This window comes from Ammospiza caudacuta, chromosome 2, assembly GCF_027887145.1.
Source record: "Ammospiza caudacuta isolate bAmmCau1 chromosome 2, bAmmCau1.pri, whole genome shotgun sequence".
NCBI lineage: Eukaryota > Metazoa > Chordata > Aves > Passeriformes > Passerellidae > Ammospiza > Ammospiza caudacuta.
This window is the reverse complement of record NC_080594.1, coordinates 26830016-26850922: the sequence shown is the minus strand read 5'-3', so window position 1 is coordinate 26850922 and position 20907 is coordinate 26830016. Positions and strand designations below refer to the sequence as shown.

General features: G+C 42.4%; 1 protein-coding gene across 2 annotated transcripts; it reads right to left on the bottom strand.

Annotated features, from left to right (window-relative positions):
* Positions 1-7599: 7599 nt before the first annotated feature.
* On the bottom strand, positions 7600-17037 carry CLDND1 (claudin domain containing 1). Of its 2 annotated transcripts, none has more exons than XM_058825679.1 (6): positions 16933-17037; positions 16126-16297; positions 12021-12315; positions 10701-10808; positions 10170-10307; positions 7600-10078 (listed from the first exon to the last, which is right to left on the bottom strand). In XM_058825679.1, the coding sequence occupies exons 3-6, from the start codon at positions 12307-12309 to the stop codon at positions 9858-9860; spliced, it is 756 nt and encodes a 251-aa protein (XP_058681662.1). In that variant the 5' UTR covers positions 12310-12315; positions 16126-16297; positions 16933-17037; the 3' UTR covers positions 7600-9857. The 2 variants fall into 2 exon arrangements, with proteins under 2 accessions (XP_058681662.1, XP_058681661.1); XM_058825678.1 differs by lacking the exon at positions 16933-17037 and adding an exon at positions 16675-16891.
* Positions 17038-20907: the final 3870 nt, after the last annotated feature.

Below are 20907 nucleotides of genomic sequence, written 5' to 3'. Positions count from 1 at the left end.
GTTTTGTTTGCCTCAAAAACAAAGAAAGCTGCAAAGCAAAGCAAACCCCATGAGCTGAAAGCCACAACGTGGTTTCAAAACAAATTCCCTATAACACAGAGTCTAGGCAAGAAACAAAGTCCCAAAGTCTCTCCTTATTTTTTCTGTAAGTGCAGGGCAATATGTTGAAGCAAAATTAACATCTAACACTAAAATCTTAAAAATTTATTTTAAACCCTTAAGTGTGTGATCAACTCCAGTATTACCAGAATTGAACTCACAGCATTTCCTTCTAAGTTTTGAATACGAAACCTATTACATCAGCATCACAGATCCAAAGTGGCATTGAGATGCTAGAAACCCTCTTCAAATTTGATTACTTCCAGCTGAACCAGTTCTTATCTCCATGGGCTTACCTGCTCATGATTTTAATGTTTTCCTCTTGTTTGGTAAATTTTGTCACTATGAAAAGATCTGTACAGCTTTCAATGACACAGCTGGAAACAGTTCAAAGGACTCATCTGAGAGCAATCAGTCACACATTAGAAAGAATTTTCATTAAAAAATAAAGACACAGAGAACAAAGGGGAGCTCAATAATGAAGCACAGAATGACTTCAGATAGGGCAGAATCTCTTATTAGAAGAACAGTATGATGAGAAACAAGTTATTTCCTATTTGAAAGAGAATTCTGCCTTAGAAATCTGTGAAAAGAAAGAGAAATCTATAACAAAGAAATCGTGCTCAAAAACCATAATTTTTAGAGGTAAATTCCAAAGAAGTTTGTGGGGAAACTGCTGATGAGTACTTCTGTGTGAATAAGCTGAAGAAGAATATTATCTCATAACAGATATGCCTGTGTCACTAGTATGAAGCTGTCTGCTTTCCTGCAAGGCCAGAAGGAATGTCAGCTTTATTATTTACAGCTCAGACTTATTTTCCAAATTTTGCTTTTGTCTAGTTCTCTATCACCTCTAATTTCTGATGCTTTTCTTTGATCACTTTCAGCCTGACTCAGCATAATAAACATCAAAAAGACATCTCACTGCCCATATGAAACATCTGCCCTTATTCTGCTATTTATGACAAATTTTTAATGTAAGTCCCTGTGAAATACTCCAGCAATGCCTAAGAGACAGCTATTCTTGGCTACAAATGATATGTGTGGTCTCATTTCAGCCCTACAGGAAATGCCATAAAGGGGACAGGAATATGGTGAGATGTATCATGTCAGAGTTAAACAGAGCTGCTCCATTTACAGCAAGTGACAGACTTAGAATGCTGGATCAAGGTTCCAAACAGTTATGTATCAGTTACTGTGAATTTTATAGACCAGATCTGCATGGCATCACTCTAATGTCTGCAGGATTTCAAGGCTGGTCTTTTGTTTGTTCTAAATCCAGGAGGGCAAACCCCAGTGCATTTCTTTAATGTTTTGCAAAATCACTTTAAAAAGTCTAGATACTTAATACCTCTCATTTATTGAGTAACAGTGACATCTGGGATTAAAAAAGAAGGGTAAGATAACCATGAATTGCCATCTAGACAAAGGATTATTCTGCTTAGAAAATCTTAGTCTGCACGCAGATGTCACCTTCAATAGAGGCGCCACCAGTGTCCTTGTCCTCCATGAGGTTCCTTTACAAGAAACAGAACTAGTATTTCAGCCCCTCTGGCTTGAACTGGCCAGTAAATTCTAAAGGGGAAGGAAGGATAACATCACAAACACATAGACATCATCATTTCCTCAGGTTTGCCTCACTGAATAACTAGATTAAATAAGCCCCAAATTAAACACATCTCAAACAAATACAACAAACAAAGATTTTAAGAAACACCTATGTAAGAGACTTTTTGGAACACATCTTGAGACAGTGTCTTGGGTAAAATAAGTAATTGAATCTTCATCAAATTTCACAACACTCATTTGAGGGTCCATGTTTAATTAGTGGTTTTGGTATTTGTATTTCACAAATAATTGTGTGACAGAATTAAAGGAAGTCCCACAGACTTTCTCTCTAACACTCAGGAGATGAGCTCTTGGGTAGATGACACATCTTCCTGAAGATGGCTTGGATGAGGAACAATGTAGGGCTGAAAGGACAAACAATCATCCACCCAGAATCAAGCACACCAAAACTGAGATTTTTTCCCAGTCCATCAGCTTAGTGCTCTTTTACTACAGACTGGTTACCTCCTGTCCTTTCACCAGTGGATGTGGACAACTACCAACAATTATCTGCATTAATTTCCTTTGTAAAAAATGTCACCTGACCCACACAAAAATCCTTCCTTCCCTATTCTGTAGGTTATGGTTTCTAAAAGTTCTAGAGGCAGCGTTCACTCCTCTTAGGACACCCCCAGCTATTTACAGCTTCAACACACAATGCCACTTAAGGCTGAATGTGGTCAAGTGATGAACAATTGTTTTCTGCATTTTTTACACATATTCCAATTCACTATGCCCCAGAATAGGAAACCTAGAGAAAACATAATCTTTCCCTGAAATTCAACTTCCTCAATCTTCTTTTTCAGTGATTTTCTTTGTCCATTCTCACTGCTTCAGCTAACGTTCATAATTTTTTATTGTTAGGGAGCTTGAAATTTGTGACATCTTTGTTGAAAATATTCTCTTCAAATGAGAAGACAAAGGTGACTCCTGTAATTTCTAGAAATTCTACCAGTTAATCTAAAAATTATCTGCAATAGGGGAAAAACCCAAGCTAAACATATGATACAGCTGCTGAAAAATGGAGAGGGGAAATCCCTACTGTCTTTATCTGTAGACCAGAATCTTTGCATTGTGTATAACACCACCATGGCAATTTTCTCTAGTGCTCCATCAGTTGATCTGTTTTCTTGACAGCCTGTTGAACACCAACAATGTCCATGGACCAAGAAGCTATCAGCTGCCTGCTGGCATCTCCTGGGTTGAAGATGACCCAGAGCAGGGAGCGTAACAGAAGCAGAGCCCAGACTGTACAGTGCTTATCTTTTACTGCAAATGAAGCTCTTAATTCTCATTGTCTAAACACTGGATGCAGAGAGTTTAAACTGTAAACTGAGCAACTGGCAGAGCAGAGCCAACAGCATCCAGGCCATGTTAAATTGAGTGCCAGTGGCTGTAGTTGCCTGCCCTAACATGTCCCTCTGCCTCACATTTCCAATTAGCTGGTTTTAGGCTTCCAGATGCACCCAGCTGGGTGTGCAATGGTAATATGGACAGATTTAAGGTCTTCCAAGGATGGCCCAAAGTGTCTCCAACCTGAGTAGCTAGTTTATTTAATGTGGTGAAAGAGAGAGACAAGGAGGGGATAATCAGTGAGAGGACATTCAGGAGCTGGGGCAAGGAAGCAAGGAGACACAGAAGGGGAGGAACAAGTTTGCCACCTGGATGATGCCACTCTTGTCAGCTCACAAAGGTGACTGAAGGTAAAGCAAATTTATCTGCCGCCAAACAGGTCTGGCTTCCTCTCCCCACAATGCTGCACACTTCCTTGTGCTCCCAGCAGAGGACAGCCCTGGCTACTCCAGCCCCTTTGAGCCCCGGTGGGCACGCAGGGGAAATCCCAGAGCGAGCGTGGTCCGTGCTGTCCATCCCTCACCCCAGGGGTGCAGCTGTCCCAGTGCTGCTCCCAGGCTGGTCTGCAGTGGCTCAAGCAGGATGGTGAAGCTGCTCCAGAAGCTGGGACGCACTCTCCAGGGCTGCTCACGTCACACTGCAACATGACCAGTTCAGCAGCTTGTCCTGCCTCACCTCCCAGTTCTGCATCGGGACACTGGGGTGCCTCTAGCACCGTGCTACTGCCACCGCTGGTGACATCCTCATTATCTGTGGATGGGTCACCACTTCCCAGAACTCCAAGACCTTTAGTGAACCCGAGCAGTCCCAGCGCTGGGCAGACACTGTGGTTCTGCACCACTGCTGCTGTTGTATTGTGTAGAAGTAAACATCAGAATGCAAATCAAGGCCAGCTGGTTGAATGGGTCACTTCAGCACAAGACAAAAGGTATCTGTTTGCAGAAGAAACCACTGCTACAGCCCTAGAGAGCATTCAGAAAGTAGATGTGATTTGTGGGCAAGAACCCCATGCCTTTCTTAATTTCAAAGCAATTTTATGAGGGCTGGAGAAATTACTTAAGTCACCGGGACCACAGAATCACCCACACAAAGCAGTTTGTTTAAATTAGGGAATTAGCATGGGTAAAGGAGCACTGGGCAGTGCAGGACTGAGACCCAGCACTTGGAAAGGCTGTGGAAACAGCTCTCCAGCATGCAGGAAGGCTCTAGCAGAGTTGAGGCATCACAGAAAATTAGCATCCACTCTGCACTGCCAGTCCAGCACACTCCTGCTCTCACCCAGCCAGTGCTCCAAAACCCACCAACTTAGTGATCACCCAGTGGACTCAGTCAACAGTTAAATCAATGTTAGTGTAAACACTTCAGGTGGCCTTACACTGTTTGTCACAGGCAAATCCTCTGAGAATGAGAAAGTTTCCCAGGAAATTCACATGGAAACTATTTAACGTAAAAAAGTATTTTCATGGTCACTAAGCCAACAGCATCAGCTACCTGGCCCTGTAGAAAAATTTCCCAAAAAATCCCATCACCTAAAGATGGAATCTGTACTTGGCCTCAGAGGATGAGAAAAGCCCCAAATTCACTGCAGGGCTGACTCTGTAGCTCAGTCCAAGACTACAAATACTGATGGCACGTGGTGGATGGACACTGCTGGGACAGGCTCTCATCACACTTGCCTGGCAGAGCAAAGGACATTCCATACTAACACAGGCAATGCAACTCCTCGTGGCTGAGCTTCCAGGGGCAGGAATATATAAAAATATAGTATTCTGAAGCATTTTAATGTAAGACGGACTTTAAAAGAGGCACATGAAAGATGTGAGAAAGGTGGGTGAAAATATAAACTATTAAAAAAATCCCTACCTTTTTTAAAGAGGATTCTGATTAAGTAACAATTCTTACTAAACAAAAGGTTCTAGCTTCTGTGAAGATTTTCAGTCTTCACCTCAGGAAACCCAGTGCAATAGAGATGCTTGGATCCCCTACAAAAATCAGGCATTATCTTTACCCTTGTCTGTACACAGAAAGCATGGAGCAGAGACATCTGACACTCATGGCTCTAACCTGAGGAATAAATAAAACACTGTCCCTTGCGGCTATTTTTAAAAGGGGTAAATTTAGAAGGAAGGAGGAGACAAAGGAGTGGAATATATTATATTACTTTCACTTTTTTTTTCAGTGCTCATTGGTTTGTACAAAGGCTTGGCATGTAGCAGTAGGCAGACAAGTGCTTGTTAAATGGTAATTTTGCATATGGCTGTTATTGCCACAATAGACACCTATGCAATCTTCCAGTAATGGAGGAGTCACTCTTCCACTGCCATATATCTAAACCATGACCTGAACAGAGGCTTCATTTGTCACTCTATAGTCCTGAAAGCCACAGTTTAAAAAGTTAGGGCAATATTCTACAGCAATAGGAAAGTTAAAAGCAAGCATGCAAATTTTTGATCCTTTCCTATTTAAAACCAGTTTATAAAGTTCTATAGCACAAACTCTAGCTATTCCCGAGGAAATGAGAAAAAAAAAAGCAGCTGCAAGATGTTGTCCTCTCAGTTGAGACACACAATCCACTCAAGCAGGAAATACACACAAATAGTGCGTGGATAGTCAGTCTGAGATGTGATGATAACAAGCTGCTGACATTTCAGAATTTTCCTTTGAATAACAGGTGCTGGCTGAGTACACACAATGCTAGAAAGTGGGATAGAGCTTTTCAGAAGTCCTTGCCTTGGATCACAGAACAACACTGCAAGAGACTGACTGCAAGCTGGTACACAACTTGGTGCCACCCCTATGCAGCACAAATCAGATGAAAACAAAACAAAACAAAACTCTAACCAAAATCCTTCTCAAAAAATACTTTAGAGCATTTCATATGAGGAGAGAGGAGGCATTCATTATCACCACAGCAAAAAGACTGCAACAGACCTGCTCTGAGGAAAGATCACTAGGCCAGCATGATCCAGAAGGAAAACCAGATTAAGACAGTTTCTGGCATGACAAGATTTAGAAAGGCTTCTTGGGTCATCCCAGATTCTCCTACTACTTGCACCCAAAATATATCATTACTTCTGTATGTGACAAACTGTCCTCTTTACACAACAAACCAGTATTTTGTGTCTGCTCTATACTACTTTTTATTTCCTTACTTTTTTATTAAACTAAGGAAATGGGATTGACTTTTCTGTTTTCAGCCATCTCTAAAACCAGCAGGAGCTGTCCTTACAGACACAGTAATAAACCCCCTCTTTGCAACTTCATTGATCAGTTCCTCCTCAGAAGTGCTGGAGCATGGGGAGAGAATAGGGAAAACACCCATTTGAAGGAAACAAAAGAAAAAAAAAGAAGAGGCTGCTACCTAGACTAAAAACTTAATTGATCTGTGAAGCTTTCAGCTAGTCCTGCTTTCCCAGACATTTCAGAGTTGGCAGGAAAACAAACCCAAGCCTGTGAGGAAGAAACAACTACAGTGGCCTGTTTGAAATGCAGCTTCCTGACCTCACATTTGGGGAACAGAACCTTTGGGAGCTTCTCATAAGCACAAGAGGACAATTCACCCACTTAAGTCACCACTGTGACAGTGCTGTGAGTGGTGCAGGAGCAGCAGCTGGCCTTGGCAATCCTGGCTACACAATTCCACATGGGGATCATGCTGGAGTCCTGGGAGCTTGTTCCCATCTAGTGCCAAGAGTCCTCAGTTCTTACATTCATTCCAGATTCCTCCTCTTGTTTTTCCTTTTCCTTTGGTACTGATTCTATTCACTTTCACCAACCCATACAACAGTGTCAGAGGTGTGTGCCATTTTCTCTGTGCACACAGACACATAATAGCCCCTTTTTTCTCCTATTTTCATCTGACTCTATTTGCCCCATCCCTAGCTTCAGCACTGAACCAGTATCAGCAAACATATTCCATGGTCAGACCACAAAGGACTGAGGAACACAAGTACAGCCTTTTATCCTCCTGAGTTGAAGCAATTTTTCCTTTTTTGAGCAAGGGTGTCTGCACTTGCACACATGTATATGACCACAAACATACACACATGCCTCAAGTTCCTCTTGAAGACAGCCTCTGAACACAAGTCATGTCAGTGTGAAGGGCCTGTGTCACACACTCTGGGTCTCATTATTTGTTAATGTGCTGAATCACCTCTTTTACAGAATTACTCCATCTTCAGTATCTCCTCTGTTGTTCTTTCCTCCAATGCCATTTATTGGACCCAAGCCAGCAGTCCAAGAACTCTTTGCTCAAGAACCTTGAGCAAAACACACAGTTACAAAGCAAGACAGCAATACACAGATCCACCACCCCAAAGAGAGAGGGCCAGCCCTCTTTCTGGGAGAGATTTGCCTCTCACCAAGACCCACTCTGATGAAGAAATTTTTACAAAAAGGCAAAACAGAAAATAACCCCCACGAAATCTGAAAGGCAACTCTCATTTTACTTAAAAAGATCCAAATCAAGGCTCAATTAAAGCCTCTTTTGTCTCAGACACAGACACAAGCAGGCAATCTTAGTTTTGCTAGTATTTAAAATTATGAAGAGAGAACTGACAGCACCTCTAACATCCCCTTTTCTGTCTATAACAAGTCTTCTGTTATAGAGAGAAAGCAAGAAAACCAAAATTTGAAAACTGAGATTTACATTTCAGAAAAGTAAGTGTCCCATACAAGAGGAGAGTGAGGGCATGGGATTTCCATTGCTCAGATTAAAATCACACAATACAATTATTCTGCCAGCTCCTGAAAACAAAAAAAAAAAGAAAGAAAAAAACCTCATAAAGTGTACTAGATAAAATCAGCAGCAGTGTTTCCTCCCAAACTGCAGAATAGCAACTGCAGTCCTTTTGACCCACGCTGAGGCTTGCGTGCCCTAGTAATTCTAAAAAATGAGGAACATGACAAGCTGAGCTGTTAGGCCTTATCTATCTAAGTCAGGATAATTACTCTGAAAAAACAGCCTATCAGTACAGATCAGGCAGCACAGATTTTCATTTACTCTCAGATACTGCACAAAAGTACCACACCTCCTCTCACAAGCTTACAACTGACCCAGACATTGTAGGGAAGGAAAGAGACTGTTTAAGGAAGAAAAAAAAACAAAACTACTCAACAGCAGGAGAAAGAGGATTATCTTGAATGGCCTGCCACTGCTTTTCAGTGATTCTGGTTTTTATCATCTCTGTTTTACTTGTAAAGGCTTCAACAGTGATAATTATAAAACCCTATCACAGACTTGAGGAAAAAAAATAAAAGAAATTACACAAGCAGTTATACCCAAGCTTCAGGGAAATCTTGACTAGGGCTTTTTGCTGACCCAGCAAACATAGCTTGGGTAGAAACATCTACAAGGAAAAAAAAAGCAAGAAGGTACAATAGAAAAACAGCCATGAGACAAAAATGCTTCCTTCTGTGTCATGCTCATCAACCAGTATCCCACAGAATCTTTGCCGTCCCTCGTTTTGTCAGGAATTATTTCTCCTAAGGCACACTGCATTTATTAAGCCTGAAATAAGGAAACAAGGTGAGCCAAGGCCTCAGAATTAAACACTTCAGTCTTGGAACATTGTTGTCTAGATATGATATGTCACCTAGTATGGCTAAAGTTGCAGTGATTTTAATTTAAAATATTTGATCTAATGTCATTGTTTCTGGTGACATTTCCATGAAAACAGATCTAGACACTGGGTCTTCCTTCCCCAAGTAAAATCCACTCTAGACCATTCCCTCACCCTCCCATCAGGTTCATGCAATACTGAAAATTTCTGAGTCTTTATTATTACTGTTATTTTTTACTTTAAACAAGAGGGGAAAAGAGCAGCACCTTTTAAAAAACCCTGTTGTGTGCTATACAGGATAAACAGGTGAGGTTTAAGAAAAGTTAAGTTTATATATGTACATATACACACATACACTAAACCAAATTAAAACCAAAAATCTAGTGAGGAGGTAATTTTCAACAAGAGAGAAGAAAGCCTTATTCCACATCAAGCAAAAGCACCACAAATTAAGACTAGAGCGCACAATCACATGTAGTGCAGATACCAAACTAGCCTGGGTCCTGGAAGCAGTGGAGCTACAGCAGGACAGAGCTCCATGAGGGCCATCTAATCCCACTCCTGGGCAGAAGCAAGTCCAGAGTGTGCCTTCAGAAGGGTGTGCTGTACAGGCAGTGCCCCAGCTGCCTGCTCTGCCTCCAGCAGCTTTGGCAGATGCCACAAAATGCAGCAAACTAGTGATAACAGGAGATCCAGAGCCCAGCTACAGAATAATTCAGCTACAGTATTTCCATAACAGAGGTTTCTGAATTCCCTCATGTCTCTTGGGTGCTCCCTGTAGGTACTGCCTGCTTCAGTCACACAGCAGACAGCTCCTGATTATGTATTATTTGTGCACTGAGGTTCCCATTCTTTCGTACCTGCACCTTCTCTTGTCTCTCTTCCACCCCACAACACACAACACCACTTCTATTTCCTCCAGGCTGACAGGGTAATAAAATTAGGAAGGGGCATGTACATCTAACTAAGAGGAACTGTCAAGAACCAAAGGTAGCTTAAAAAATAATCACAATTCTTAAAAAAACCCAATTAAAAAACATGTTCAAGTTCTGCAGACTTCTGGCAGGCTTTGGTCATTTAGCCCAGAGGTCTTTGTCTTCAGGGCCTGCAGGCTAAATTGTCTTGACTGGCAAGAAGCATGCAGTACATGATAAAATTCTGACTGAAAGAAAAAAGTAGTAAGGGCTGGGGGAGAAGTGGTTCTAATACAGAAAGCCCAGACTGCACCAGCAGCCCTTAAGCCACACGGTAGGCTTTCAGGAGGGTGAATTCCTTCCTGTTGGTGCGAGCTGCCCAGATGAAAAGAGCAGCTGCCATGAACTGCAAAGGTGCTGACACACAGGCGAGGCAGAAGGACCAGCCGAATTCACCCTTCACATCCTCGGGCAGAGGCAGCTTCCTATGGAGCAGCTCAATCCCAGCCACATAGCATCCAACGAGGCCCAGCGTGCACAGCCCTGGGGAGGCAAGCAGCAAAGCACAGTGAGCTCACCCACGGAGCTCCAGGGCTACTCCTGAGCTTCTGGAGGAGGATGGCAGGACACTTACCTGCTAGCAAATGCAGGACTCCAGTGGCAATGGCTGGGTAAAGGCTGCGACAGGCACAGGCACAGAGCCCAATCAGAGCCCCAAAGCACATGAGGCCGATGCTGACAAAGGGCAGGAGAAACTGCAACCGCCAGAGATCTGCATGGGAACAAAACACACCAGTCACCTCTGCTGAAAATGGGCTGGAAAAAGATCTTCTCCCACCATCTTAACATTCCCTTCTACGCTGCTGTTTCTGCTTCATCAGACATTCTACATTCTACATAGTCAAAAAGGACCAAAGATTCCATTGAAACAGAAAGAACCTAATTTGTTAACTCACAAATCCCTGTACTGCATTCATAGGCAAAACCCTTGCTAACACACCTATGTCTTCCTTTTAAACTTTGACCTACTGCCTGTGCACCTGTAAAAACAATAAATGGTGAGCAAGACCAAGAGAGACAGAATCTTTCCTCACTAGTGACTGAATTTAAGAAACAACTTTTTTTAATTCTACTTGTTTATCTACTAGAAGTGAAAGACACTTACAAGTCCGATTCAAATCCGTGCCACTGTTGTGATTTCCAGGCTCTATGTACTTTTCTGCAAACTGATCAGAGAGGGAGAAACTGATGCAGTTTGTAGTCATATCAGTTTCTAGGGGTGGAAAAAAAGAAAAAGCTGCCATTAGGTGCCTCCCCTCAACCCTCCTTCCCCCCTTTCAAATCCTCCTTTCCCAATAATTTGAGCTAGGAAGCTCCTCAGAGTTCCACTTGTAAAAAAAAATTACCTCTCCAAACAGATCTGTACATGTTTTCTTATGATGTAGTTGGCACAATGTGTCTGTTATGAGGTACTACACTAAGGGATAAGCATTCTTACATGCAGAATCTTCAAGCTTCCATGGATTATCCACAGATAATTGTGCCATGTGTAACATACCGGCAAAGTAGTGTGGTGGCATATGATGCTGAACTATGTTGTCACATAATCTTGAGCTCAGGGTCCCTTAACTAAGGTCTGCTTATCTCCACATGCAGGATGTGCTCTCATACTAACAGTTAAATCAAAAATGGGACAGAAAGGCCTATTTAAAGAACATGAAGGATTTGCTTCTTTACACTAACTTTCTCCCTCAGATTTTACTTTGAGAATACTATTGAGCAGAACTGGTTTAATTGTCTTCCAAAATAAGTACTTGCATGAGAGAGGAAAAAAAAAGTATTTAATGCATGTTTTTTTCTCCACAAAATGTAGTTAAAGTACGTCTTTAAGAAGATTCAAAATGAAGGAGTTTACATATACAGCAAGCACTCAAAATTAACTTTGAAGCAATTAAAATAATTGTTTGCCACACATTTTATCCCCCAATGACTTGAAAAAATAATACAAATATTTCACTCTATATCCATTCAAGGATTCCAAGTGTGCTGATGCAAAGGTGGGATATTTGTGATGTGAAACAAGTGAATGACTAGCTAAAAGGAATGAGCACCTCCTTGATAAAGTAGTGTCTTTTTATTCCATTGCTAGACCCCAGGATCTATCCTAAAAAGACAGTAACTGGTAGAGCAACTACAAAGGTATCCCCAACTGGACAGCTGAGACAAAATAAAAATCAAGCTCGTAAGACTAAATTTAGATCAAGTATCATATGTCAAACCCAGAAACTGCAGCACTGACAGCCACAGACCATTTTGCCCTTTGCTTCTTTAAAAATCTGGACTGTCTTTATTAAAAACCCAACCAACCAAAACAAAAGCTAGAAATAAGCCTTCTGGAGGAACAAAGTGGCATGAGTCTGTTCTGAGGAAGTTAGCACACAGCACCCCAGGGAAGCCAGGGAAGTGATAACTGCTCTGGAGATACCTGGTGGGCTGTACCAGTGAGAGTTTTTGGGTACAGTGATGCACCTCCGCCACAATCCAACCGTGCCGTTGCACCGGAAGAGCGCATCCGTGTACGTCTTCTCATCCGCATCTTTGCTGACAAACTCCTCCCAGATGCTCCTCCCGGCCTCACTAACGTTCTCGGCTGGGGACTGGGTGTGGTACTCGTACCAGAAGTCAGTGCCGATGGAGGCGGCCATGTAGATGGTGGAGATGAGGCTGAGCACGCAGGCGATCACCAGCGCTGTGGCAAACCGGTTATCCATCATGGCGCCCTGGCCGGGGACACAGCGACAAGTGAGCAACGCTACAGTGTTATCCCAGCAGCGCCATACTCATCAGCCCCTGCTGCACGGTCCCCTCAGGATATGCAGGCCTTCCTTTTCCTACCTGCTGGAACCAAAGGAACACTGAGTGCTGGCCAGCATCCGCTGGATCTGCCCGTTCCAAGTAGGGATGATATCCTGGAGAGCGTGCTCTCCCAGCCACACTGCACTGGCTGCCCGCCCCACCAACTCATCCCCAAAGCAGATGACACAGCTCGCTGCCATTTGTGATCCTGATTGTAGGGAACGTCAGAGACTCCCTCCACAACACCCAGGAAGAAGACTTAGCTTTCCTTAAGAGATTACCAAGAGTAGAAGTTATTTTTATCCTGCCACCACATACGGCTTTCACAGCTTGTGCTTACAGCAAAGATAAGAACCACAGGCATGCCGAAAAAGCCCTTCCAGGCTGCTCACAAAGGGCAGCCATGCCAAGGTGCTGGAATGCCTTTAGGGAAGAGAGAAATGTATCTAGGCACTAGAGACAGAACATGAAGGAAGCACTGGAAGACAGGCTTGGAAATAATGGTAAATGCTGCAATAATGCTACAATATATACCGTGGTATTTTTGAAGACCTAGAACAACACAGGGGGTGCCCTGTTTCATGGGAACAATGGCACAAAACTGAAAGGCCTTCATATGTTCCCACAAGGCCTCTGCTCTGTGTCCCTCTCTTAGGATCCTCTGTGGGGTCGTGCTCCCAAATGGCATAGATTCAGGGTCAAAGGAGGCATGGGGAAAACACAAATATCACACATGCTTATGACAACACCATAATTTTAATGAGTAAAAATGTTTTGTGGCTGCAATGCACCAAAGGACTCCTCTCAGATGCCAGTTGTTCTCATGTGCTTTCTGTGCTTGATTAAATTTATGGATTACTATGAATCAGGCTTGAGGCACTTGACAGGAAAAAAAAATTGAAACTAGCTCAGCAGCTAGAGGTAGGCTGTGGTAGGAGCTACTATCTAATCAGCTTGTCTCTTGCTTGTCTCCTCCCTTCTCCCACATACTTTGATCAAAATATTTTGCTCTACTTTCTTTCAACTAAAGAAACCGCAACTGGAAACAGTAATGACTTAAAGCTCAACATTCACAAGAAAAAACAGTGAAGGGCCTCAAGTCACACTTGTCAGTAAGAAATTATGAACTAAGAAACAAACTGCAAATTAAAGAAGGGAATTTCAAAGGCATTAATGTTTGCTGTTAACAGCACCATTCTTATTTCTTTTCCTCTCCATCTGCTCCTCTATTTGTCTGGAACTGGCTTGCAAGGAGGAGAAATTATGTGTTCCCATATCATTTCCTATGCTTCATTTCCATATTAAACAAGCCACACTCTCTGCAATATCCATCCTTGAACTGCATCCTTAGCAATGAGAAGGAATAGAACTGATTTGTGGTGAACTAACAAAAAACATCCATTTAAAATTCTGCAAAGTTTGCATACCACAACTTACTTAAATAATAACCTACAAACTGTGAACTTTTATAAGATAATAGAAATATTGAGAGGGAGAACACATCATATCCAGTTTTATTTATGTGGAAAACATAGAATCAAGCCCAGACTTGGAAGCAAATTCTCTGTGCAGTATTTAATCCCTGGTTATGTATTTCCACTCTCTTTCTATATCCCAGTGACTTGCTCCAGGCACACAGGATATGGGATAGGGAGAGCAAGCTGTTGTATAGATCTGACCTCACCATTCAGCCCCACTGAGTCAACTGAGGGATCCCTGCCCCTTCACACACTGCCCCCGAAGCAAACAGAGTAAGTGGCACCTGCAGGGCTAAAGCTGCTGCCCAGCTGAGCTCAGAGCTGAGCAGATCACTCTCTGAGTAAGCAGCAGAACAGGCTGCTGAGCAGGCTGGTCTGGATCTTCCACTATACTGCAATCACATCTACTGCAAGAGGAACTCTCTGCAACACTCCTTTCTTTAGGAAGGGTTCTCTCTGGGTGGAAGGATCACAAGAACTCACAAGCTCCATCCTCAGAGTAGTGTCTGGTGACAAGGAATGTAATCAGGGCCACTGATCTGTTGTCACTACCTTTCAATATAAATGCTGACAATGACAAAGCCCTATCAAATTTCTACCTAAGACAGAGAAAGAAAATAACTGGCCCAAAAGTCTTACTTTCAGCTAAATATCCCTGTTGCCACATACAGAGCGCTGCTGCTGGCATTGTCCCTGCCAGATCACCATTAAAAAACAACCACATGCTGGACCAGCCTTCTGTGAGCTGATGTGCTGTGAACACGGCAGAGCTGATGTCAGCTGGCAACCAAGAACAGTTCATAAGTGAAATACTTCAAAATGAAGGCTTAATCACCAAACAGCAAATTAAAGCTTTGCCCTGTGTTCATTATCCACTTGGTAAATGGGAGATGGCGTTCCAGTGACACTCAGTTCTTGTAATGTTACTGCAGGCATCCAAAATCTAGCGAGTGGCTTTGTGTGGCCTTTGTCCCAAAATTACTTTCAGTATGGACAGGACAGTGACAAGCAGGGTAAGAGTGGGCCCACAATTCCTTACAACAAAGGTCCCCTCAGTGCTTCTGCCAAACACTTCAAATGCTTAGATAAAAGATGAAGAACTCCACAACACTTCATGCAAAGCTTGAACCAGTTTTTCCTGTCAGTGGAGAAGACTTGACTACTCTGCCCATTCAATGTGCATATCCATTGCATCTTCATCTACAGGAAACAAGCTCTCCCTTAAATGAGGTGTCCTTTAAAAGAGAAAACCATCCTGCCAGCCCCAGGCTGAGCTCAAAGGAAGCAGTGAGCACAGTCAGTAAGAAATAGTGACCAGAGAAGACCATGAAGAAACACACTGCCTGTTTATGGGATTAATGCCACGCTTTGCAAAAGATTCTGTGCAGAACAATGTGTAGGAGGTGCTTTAGAATAAACTTACTTATGAAAAAAATAACATTACTATTACCAAAGATTACACTAATTATAAAGACATAAAGATTGATAATAAATAAAAATGCTTTTTATCCACAGGCTGTCAACAAGAACCTTAATTGTTTTAAGAGGTATGTTCATATAGCTCTGACAGCATGTTTTTGCCCAGCAGAAGATGCTATTTCTGACAAATTACAGCTGAAACTAAGCTATGCAATGAATTTAAGATAACACTAGGTAGTTGTAAACAGGCAAAAGTGCTTAATGAGATACTGCAATTATATTAATTTTTTACAAGAAATGAGACACATAAAAATTTTTACATTTTAAGAAAATTTTTGAAAAAAGCTCAAAAAAGTGAAGGTAAAGGCCAAACTGGAAGCAACACTCAAGAGAATGACTAAATTGCATGCAGTTCAAAGAAGGGAAAAACAAAGGAGACAAGTCAGTAGAGTTGGGGAAGAAAAAACAGAGAACAGAACAAAAACAAGTATTCTGGCAAAAAATCAACTCTAAGACTGAAGACTGGACAGTCTTTGTAAGAAGTTACTGTACCATGGCAGAATGGAATACAAAAACTTGCATATTTTTATCTTGTTGCTGCGGTCACTCCTTTCAGCCAACAGTGGGTCACCACATTTAAGAAACTCCTTTTACGTGACATCGCAAAAGAGTCCCTGGTGCATTCGCTGGCATTCTCTCAGGAAACATGCCAGCAATCAGAAAGGGATCAGAAGGCCTGAAAGAGGGGGCAAATATGGGGAGAGGGCTGGAAACAACACCAAGCTGGATCAGGGAAACAAAACGTTAGGAAAGATTGCTACCAAATGCTTTTTTTACCTCCAGAGATGCTCAGAGTCCCTCAGGACACACAGCTCTGATGATTCCAGGTCTCTTCAGAACGTTGTTTGTGTCCTGTGGCCAGCGGAGAGCATGAAACGCAAACTTCCCTTTTGCCCTGACTCTTCCATTCATTCAGCTTCTTCCACACCACCAGTTCATAACAAGTGACCTACAAGCAAAGAGCAAACCGAATGGCTGGACATCATCATAATTTTACTCTTAAATTACTTCACACACATCTCCCAGTGCTATCATTAACGAAAAAAAAAATAATAAAGCTAAGATGGAGAGGGGAAATTACTTGAAGAGCTCTCAGGCCAAGAGCACCCGTCCCGCAGGATCAGCCCAGTACCGGGCCGGGCCGGGCGGGCATCCCCACGGAGCGCCACCGCCCCCGGGGGTCTCGGGCCTCCCAGGCGGCAGCCCCGCGCGGGGGGCAGCAGCTGTGGACCGACAGCAAACCCCAGGGGAACGGCTCGAGCCCTCAGCCCCATCTCCCGTCTCCGCCCAACATCCCCTCACCGCCCGGCCCGGCCCGGCACCCACCGCCCATCGCCGCCGCCGCCGCCTCGCACCCGGCCCGGCCCCGCTTCCGCCCGCCGCGCCCGCCCGCGCGGGGCACGCTGGGCGATGTAGTTCTGCCGCCCTCTTCCGGAGGCGCTGGCCTCAGCAGCCCTGGGCAGCCCGTCCCCATGGCTCCTCGTCCTTCCCGATGGCTCGTCGTCCTTTCCCATGGCTCCTCGTCCTTTCCCATGGCTCCTCGTCCTTCCCTGTGGCTCCTCGTCCTTCCCCGTGGCTCCTCACCCTTCCCGATGGCTCCTCGTCCTTCCCCGTGGCTCCTCGCCCTTCCCCATGGCTCCTCGCCCGTCCTGTGGGGAAATTCTTGCTCGTGGCCAGCCTGAACCTCCCCGGCTCTGTGTCCTCCCCTCCTGTCGCTGTTTACCTGGGAGAAGAGGTTGATCCCCACCTGGCTGCACCCTCCTTTCTAGTTCTTTCTGTTTCTCTTGATTGCTTGTAAAAACTGGTGATATGACACCCTGGCTGAATGACTCGAGAAAACACCAAGTAAGGGGGGGAAAAATCGGGAAAAATTGCAAAAATTGGCAACACTGGCTCCATGCCCCAAGGTGGCCGTTTCCTTCCACCCCGATGCACAAAGCCGTGGAAATGACCAGAGATTCTTAGAAGTGGTTAACAACTTCCATGGCTGAGAGACCAGCCCACCCAGTCTTGGTTTTATAAAACTCCAAACAAGGAAATATTCAGAAGAAACCCCCAGAAACATTGAGGCTTTCACACCTCTGAGGAGTTCTGGGGAACTATCCCGTCCAACTCCTCCACCAAAAAGCCAGGGAGCATTGTTGCAGCCAGGTTAGCAACTACAATGCAAAGGTGAAAGCAGTCACAGAAGAAACTTCTTGATGCAACATTAATTTTTAATTAAAAAAAATCAGAAATTACATTTGATTAAAGAAATTTCTGTCTATATGCCCCTATTTTTCTATATTTCTATATATAGCTTCATGTTCTATATTTCTGGAACATGAAGCTATCTCACCACCACCTCATAATGTAGCTGTCTACAAAGGCATATTTTGGGTCTGTCTGCGATTAATCCTGGACTCTAAATACTTGACATATTTATCAGTGACTTGGGAGAAAGCAGAGTATTGCTGATAAACCTCACAGATGACACGAGGGAAGGGTAAATAATGACACGGAGAAGATACTGGGACAGGGTGACCTGATCGTGTTGCAGCTGGGGCAAGCAAACATGCATTTCAATAAGGTCATTGATGAGCTCATTAATTTAAAAGCAAAGACTGGAGTCTATACTTACCTGACCTGAGATTTTATCCTGGGAAACGAAAAACAAAAAGGAGAAATGTTGGTGAAGTACCAACTGCCAAGAAGTGGCCCTCCCACAAAAAACCCCAACTTTCCTGTAACCTCAGATGTACAAACTGAGAAATCACAAGGAGGAAAGATGTGGTATCACATCTAGAATTGCTGCTGACTCTGAAATAGCACATCTAGTTTTGATACGTTGACAAAATAGAGATAAACTTGAAAAGGGATATGAAAATCACTGAGCAATTAGAAAATCTCTCTCAATGAAATATATCACCAAGGTCAGCCAATTTTATTTATTGGAGTTTATTTAAGGAGCTAAGTTATTGAACTAAGGACTTGCAAGACTATAAAATATGTGTAGTAGCAATAGGGAAGAAAAAAACCAGGAACTTCTTTCTGTATACCTGGAAAAGCTATCACAGCTTGAAGCCAGAAAACATTAAAAGAAAAAAAATTCAACAAAACCCCTGTGTATTCTAAGCCATGGTAAAAGCAGAGTCTGAACCATTTACTGTAAAGTGCAGTGAATTATCTAACACTGGCACATCTTCAGTTTTTCTCCTAAAAGATCTAATTTCGTAAAAATGAAAATCAATTCTGAAAAACTTTGCAGCCACTGCTACTTGCATTATTAAATTAGGCTACAGTGACCTCTTCTTTTTCTTAATCTGCCCTGATCAATGTGAAATGTGCAGCTGCTCAAAAGCATCCAGAGTGAAGAGATGCATTTTCATTTTATTTACTTATAATCAAATACTCTGTACAGACTTTGCCTGGATGGTTTTTTTTGCTGGAAAAATACCCTTCTATATCTAAGAGTAAGCCAGTAAAAACATTACAAGTGAATGCACGGGGTCATTCCTTGCAACAACTATCTTTTTTCTTTTTTCTCTTCCTTTCACACCTCCTCAATGTGCCTCAGCAGAACTGCTGGCTGATCTGTTTCGTTACAGAACAGCATCAGTTGGGAAGGTTTTAAAAGTAAAAGTTTGCTTAATTTACAAGCACAAAGGGAATAATACTGAGGGCTATAGCATAAATGCTGTTCTTGCTTTTTGCAAAAGTACCTGTGCTAGCAGACCTGGATCACAAGCGTTACTCACTTCTCAGGCACTGACAGAGAGTTTAACATCAGAGTACTGCAAACAGAACAAACAAAACCAAAACCCCAATATGTTGCAAAAAATAATTAAATTGTTTAGTACAAAATGTCTGTAATTTTAGTTCTCACAATCTAAGGAAATAAGTAAACATTTGTAGGAGGTGGCACTGTCTGTATTAAATGAAGCTGACATAGGATGAAAAAAGAACAAAACCCTCTTCATATATCATATTCACACCAGGGGTTATTGATTCAGATCTGAAAAGGCATTCAAAAGTCTCTGCCTGTTTTTTCCAAAACTATGAGTCAACTTACAAGATGCCACCTCCCACAAGAAATATTCTTTTGGCAATAATAGAAAGGTCAGTTTTAGTTTTAGGTACCGTCTATGAGCATTTTACACAGCCTGAGTGAGCAGAAAATCCTCTGATTCCCCTCAGAGCTCTCTATGCAGTTTGCCTGGTTTTATTTCTGCCTTCTTTATTTTTCTTTTTGTGGCACAGGACACAGTAGGATAATTTTCACAGACAAAAAGCCTTCTAGATGTACTTCTCCCAAATACCATGAATAGCACTGGGGCATTATAATGATACTCATCCTCTATGTCAGTGGTCTCCACGTCTTTTTGTCATGTACCTTGTCAGTAAAATCTTTTTGAGCAGGCACTCCTAATAATGTAAATATTTTTTTAAGTATACACATGTACTACCACACCAATATATAATGTACATTATAAAACAACAAAAAATAAATTTAAAAAGGATGAGATAAATGGCAAGAAACAATAATTAATATCTAAAAAATAAGTGTACAAAAATATTTTATTCCTGCACTGCATTTTCTAGACTGCTGCTCTCAGCGCAAAACTATTTCAGTCTATCCTGATGCATTGCCCTCAGTGGCCACAATTTTACCTAAATAGGTTCCACCCTTTCCTATTTGTTGAGGGATGAAACTTCCATTGGTTAGCCTTCATGTGGTTGCCTCTGAGCATGCCTTTAACTAGTCATAGCATAATAGGACAGTTTCAGCCAATTTAGTGTAGGCTTTTTGATTTTTTCTTTTTTTAATTAAGTCTGTTTCTTACATGGTTTTTAAGTAAAATCATTCAGAAACAACTACACTTTATTTTACAGCCAAATGAACCTCTGTCCTTCTCAGCATTTATCACTATTAATAATTTACAGATATGCAGCTTATTTTATCTAGATGACTGTGCTTATATAAAAGTCCATGTACAAGCTGGAATAAAATGACATTTAAATTATCAGTAAAACAGAGGGTGTAAAACAACAACAGCAACAAAAGAACAAAAAATAAACAACCAAATAAACCAAATCCACACCTTGCTACCTGAAATGCTTCAACTGCAGAAATTTCTAAGGGGGGGTGGTGTATATAAAAAAGAAAATCAGCAACACTGCCTACTTCCTGTGAAGATATTTTCCCCACAAATTATATGACTTCCTACCACAATACATGTATCACAGGCAGTGCAGAACCATGAACAAAGACTTTTCCCTTGCTGCTGTTGGAAATACCTCCGCATTCCTATGAGGAAGATTTGAGGAATGATGCAAACTCTGACCTGGCAGATCTCACAGGTGCATTTGAGAGAGGCAGAACTGTCAGAGAAACACAGAGCCAAAGGCAGATCTGGCCAAATGCAGGGCCACCATCAATACCTGCTCTGAATGTCTGGTTACAAAAGTTAAGTTGGTTCTCAGGTTCAAAAGTACTCAGAACCCAGAAGCTTCATTTTTTTTTTTTTTTTCATATCTGCATCAAGGGCTGGACAAGATGGGTATCTCAGATTGAAGAAC

What these genes read in the sequence shown, in the direction of transcription:
- CLDND1 (XM_058825679.1), bottom strand. Translation starts at nt 12,309, where the DNA reads ATGATGGATAACCGGTTTGCCACAGCGCTGGTGATCGCCTGCGTGCTC. An exon ending in TCACTGGTACAGCCCACCAG is followed by an intron (nt 10,809 to 12,020) that starts GTATCTCCAGAG and finishes TTCCACCCCTAG; the next exon opens with AAACTGATATGACTACAAAC. An exon ending in CACGGATTTGAATCGGACTT is followed by an intron (nt 10,308 to 10,700) that starts GTAAGTGTCTTT and finishes GTTCCCATGCAG; the next exon opens with ATCTCTGGCGGTTGCAGTTT.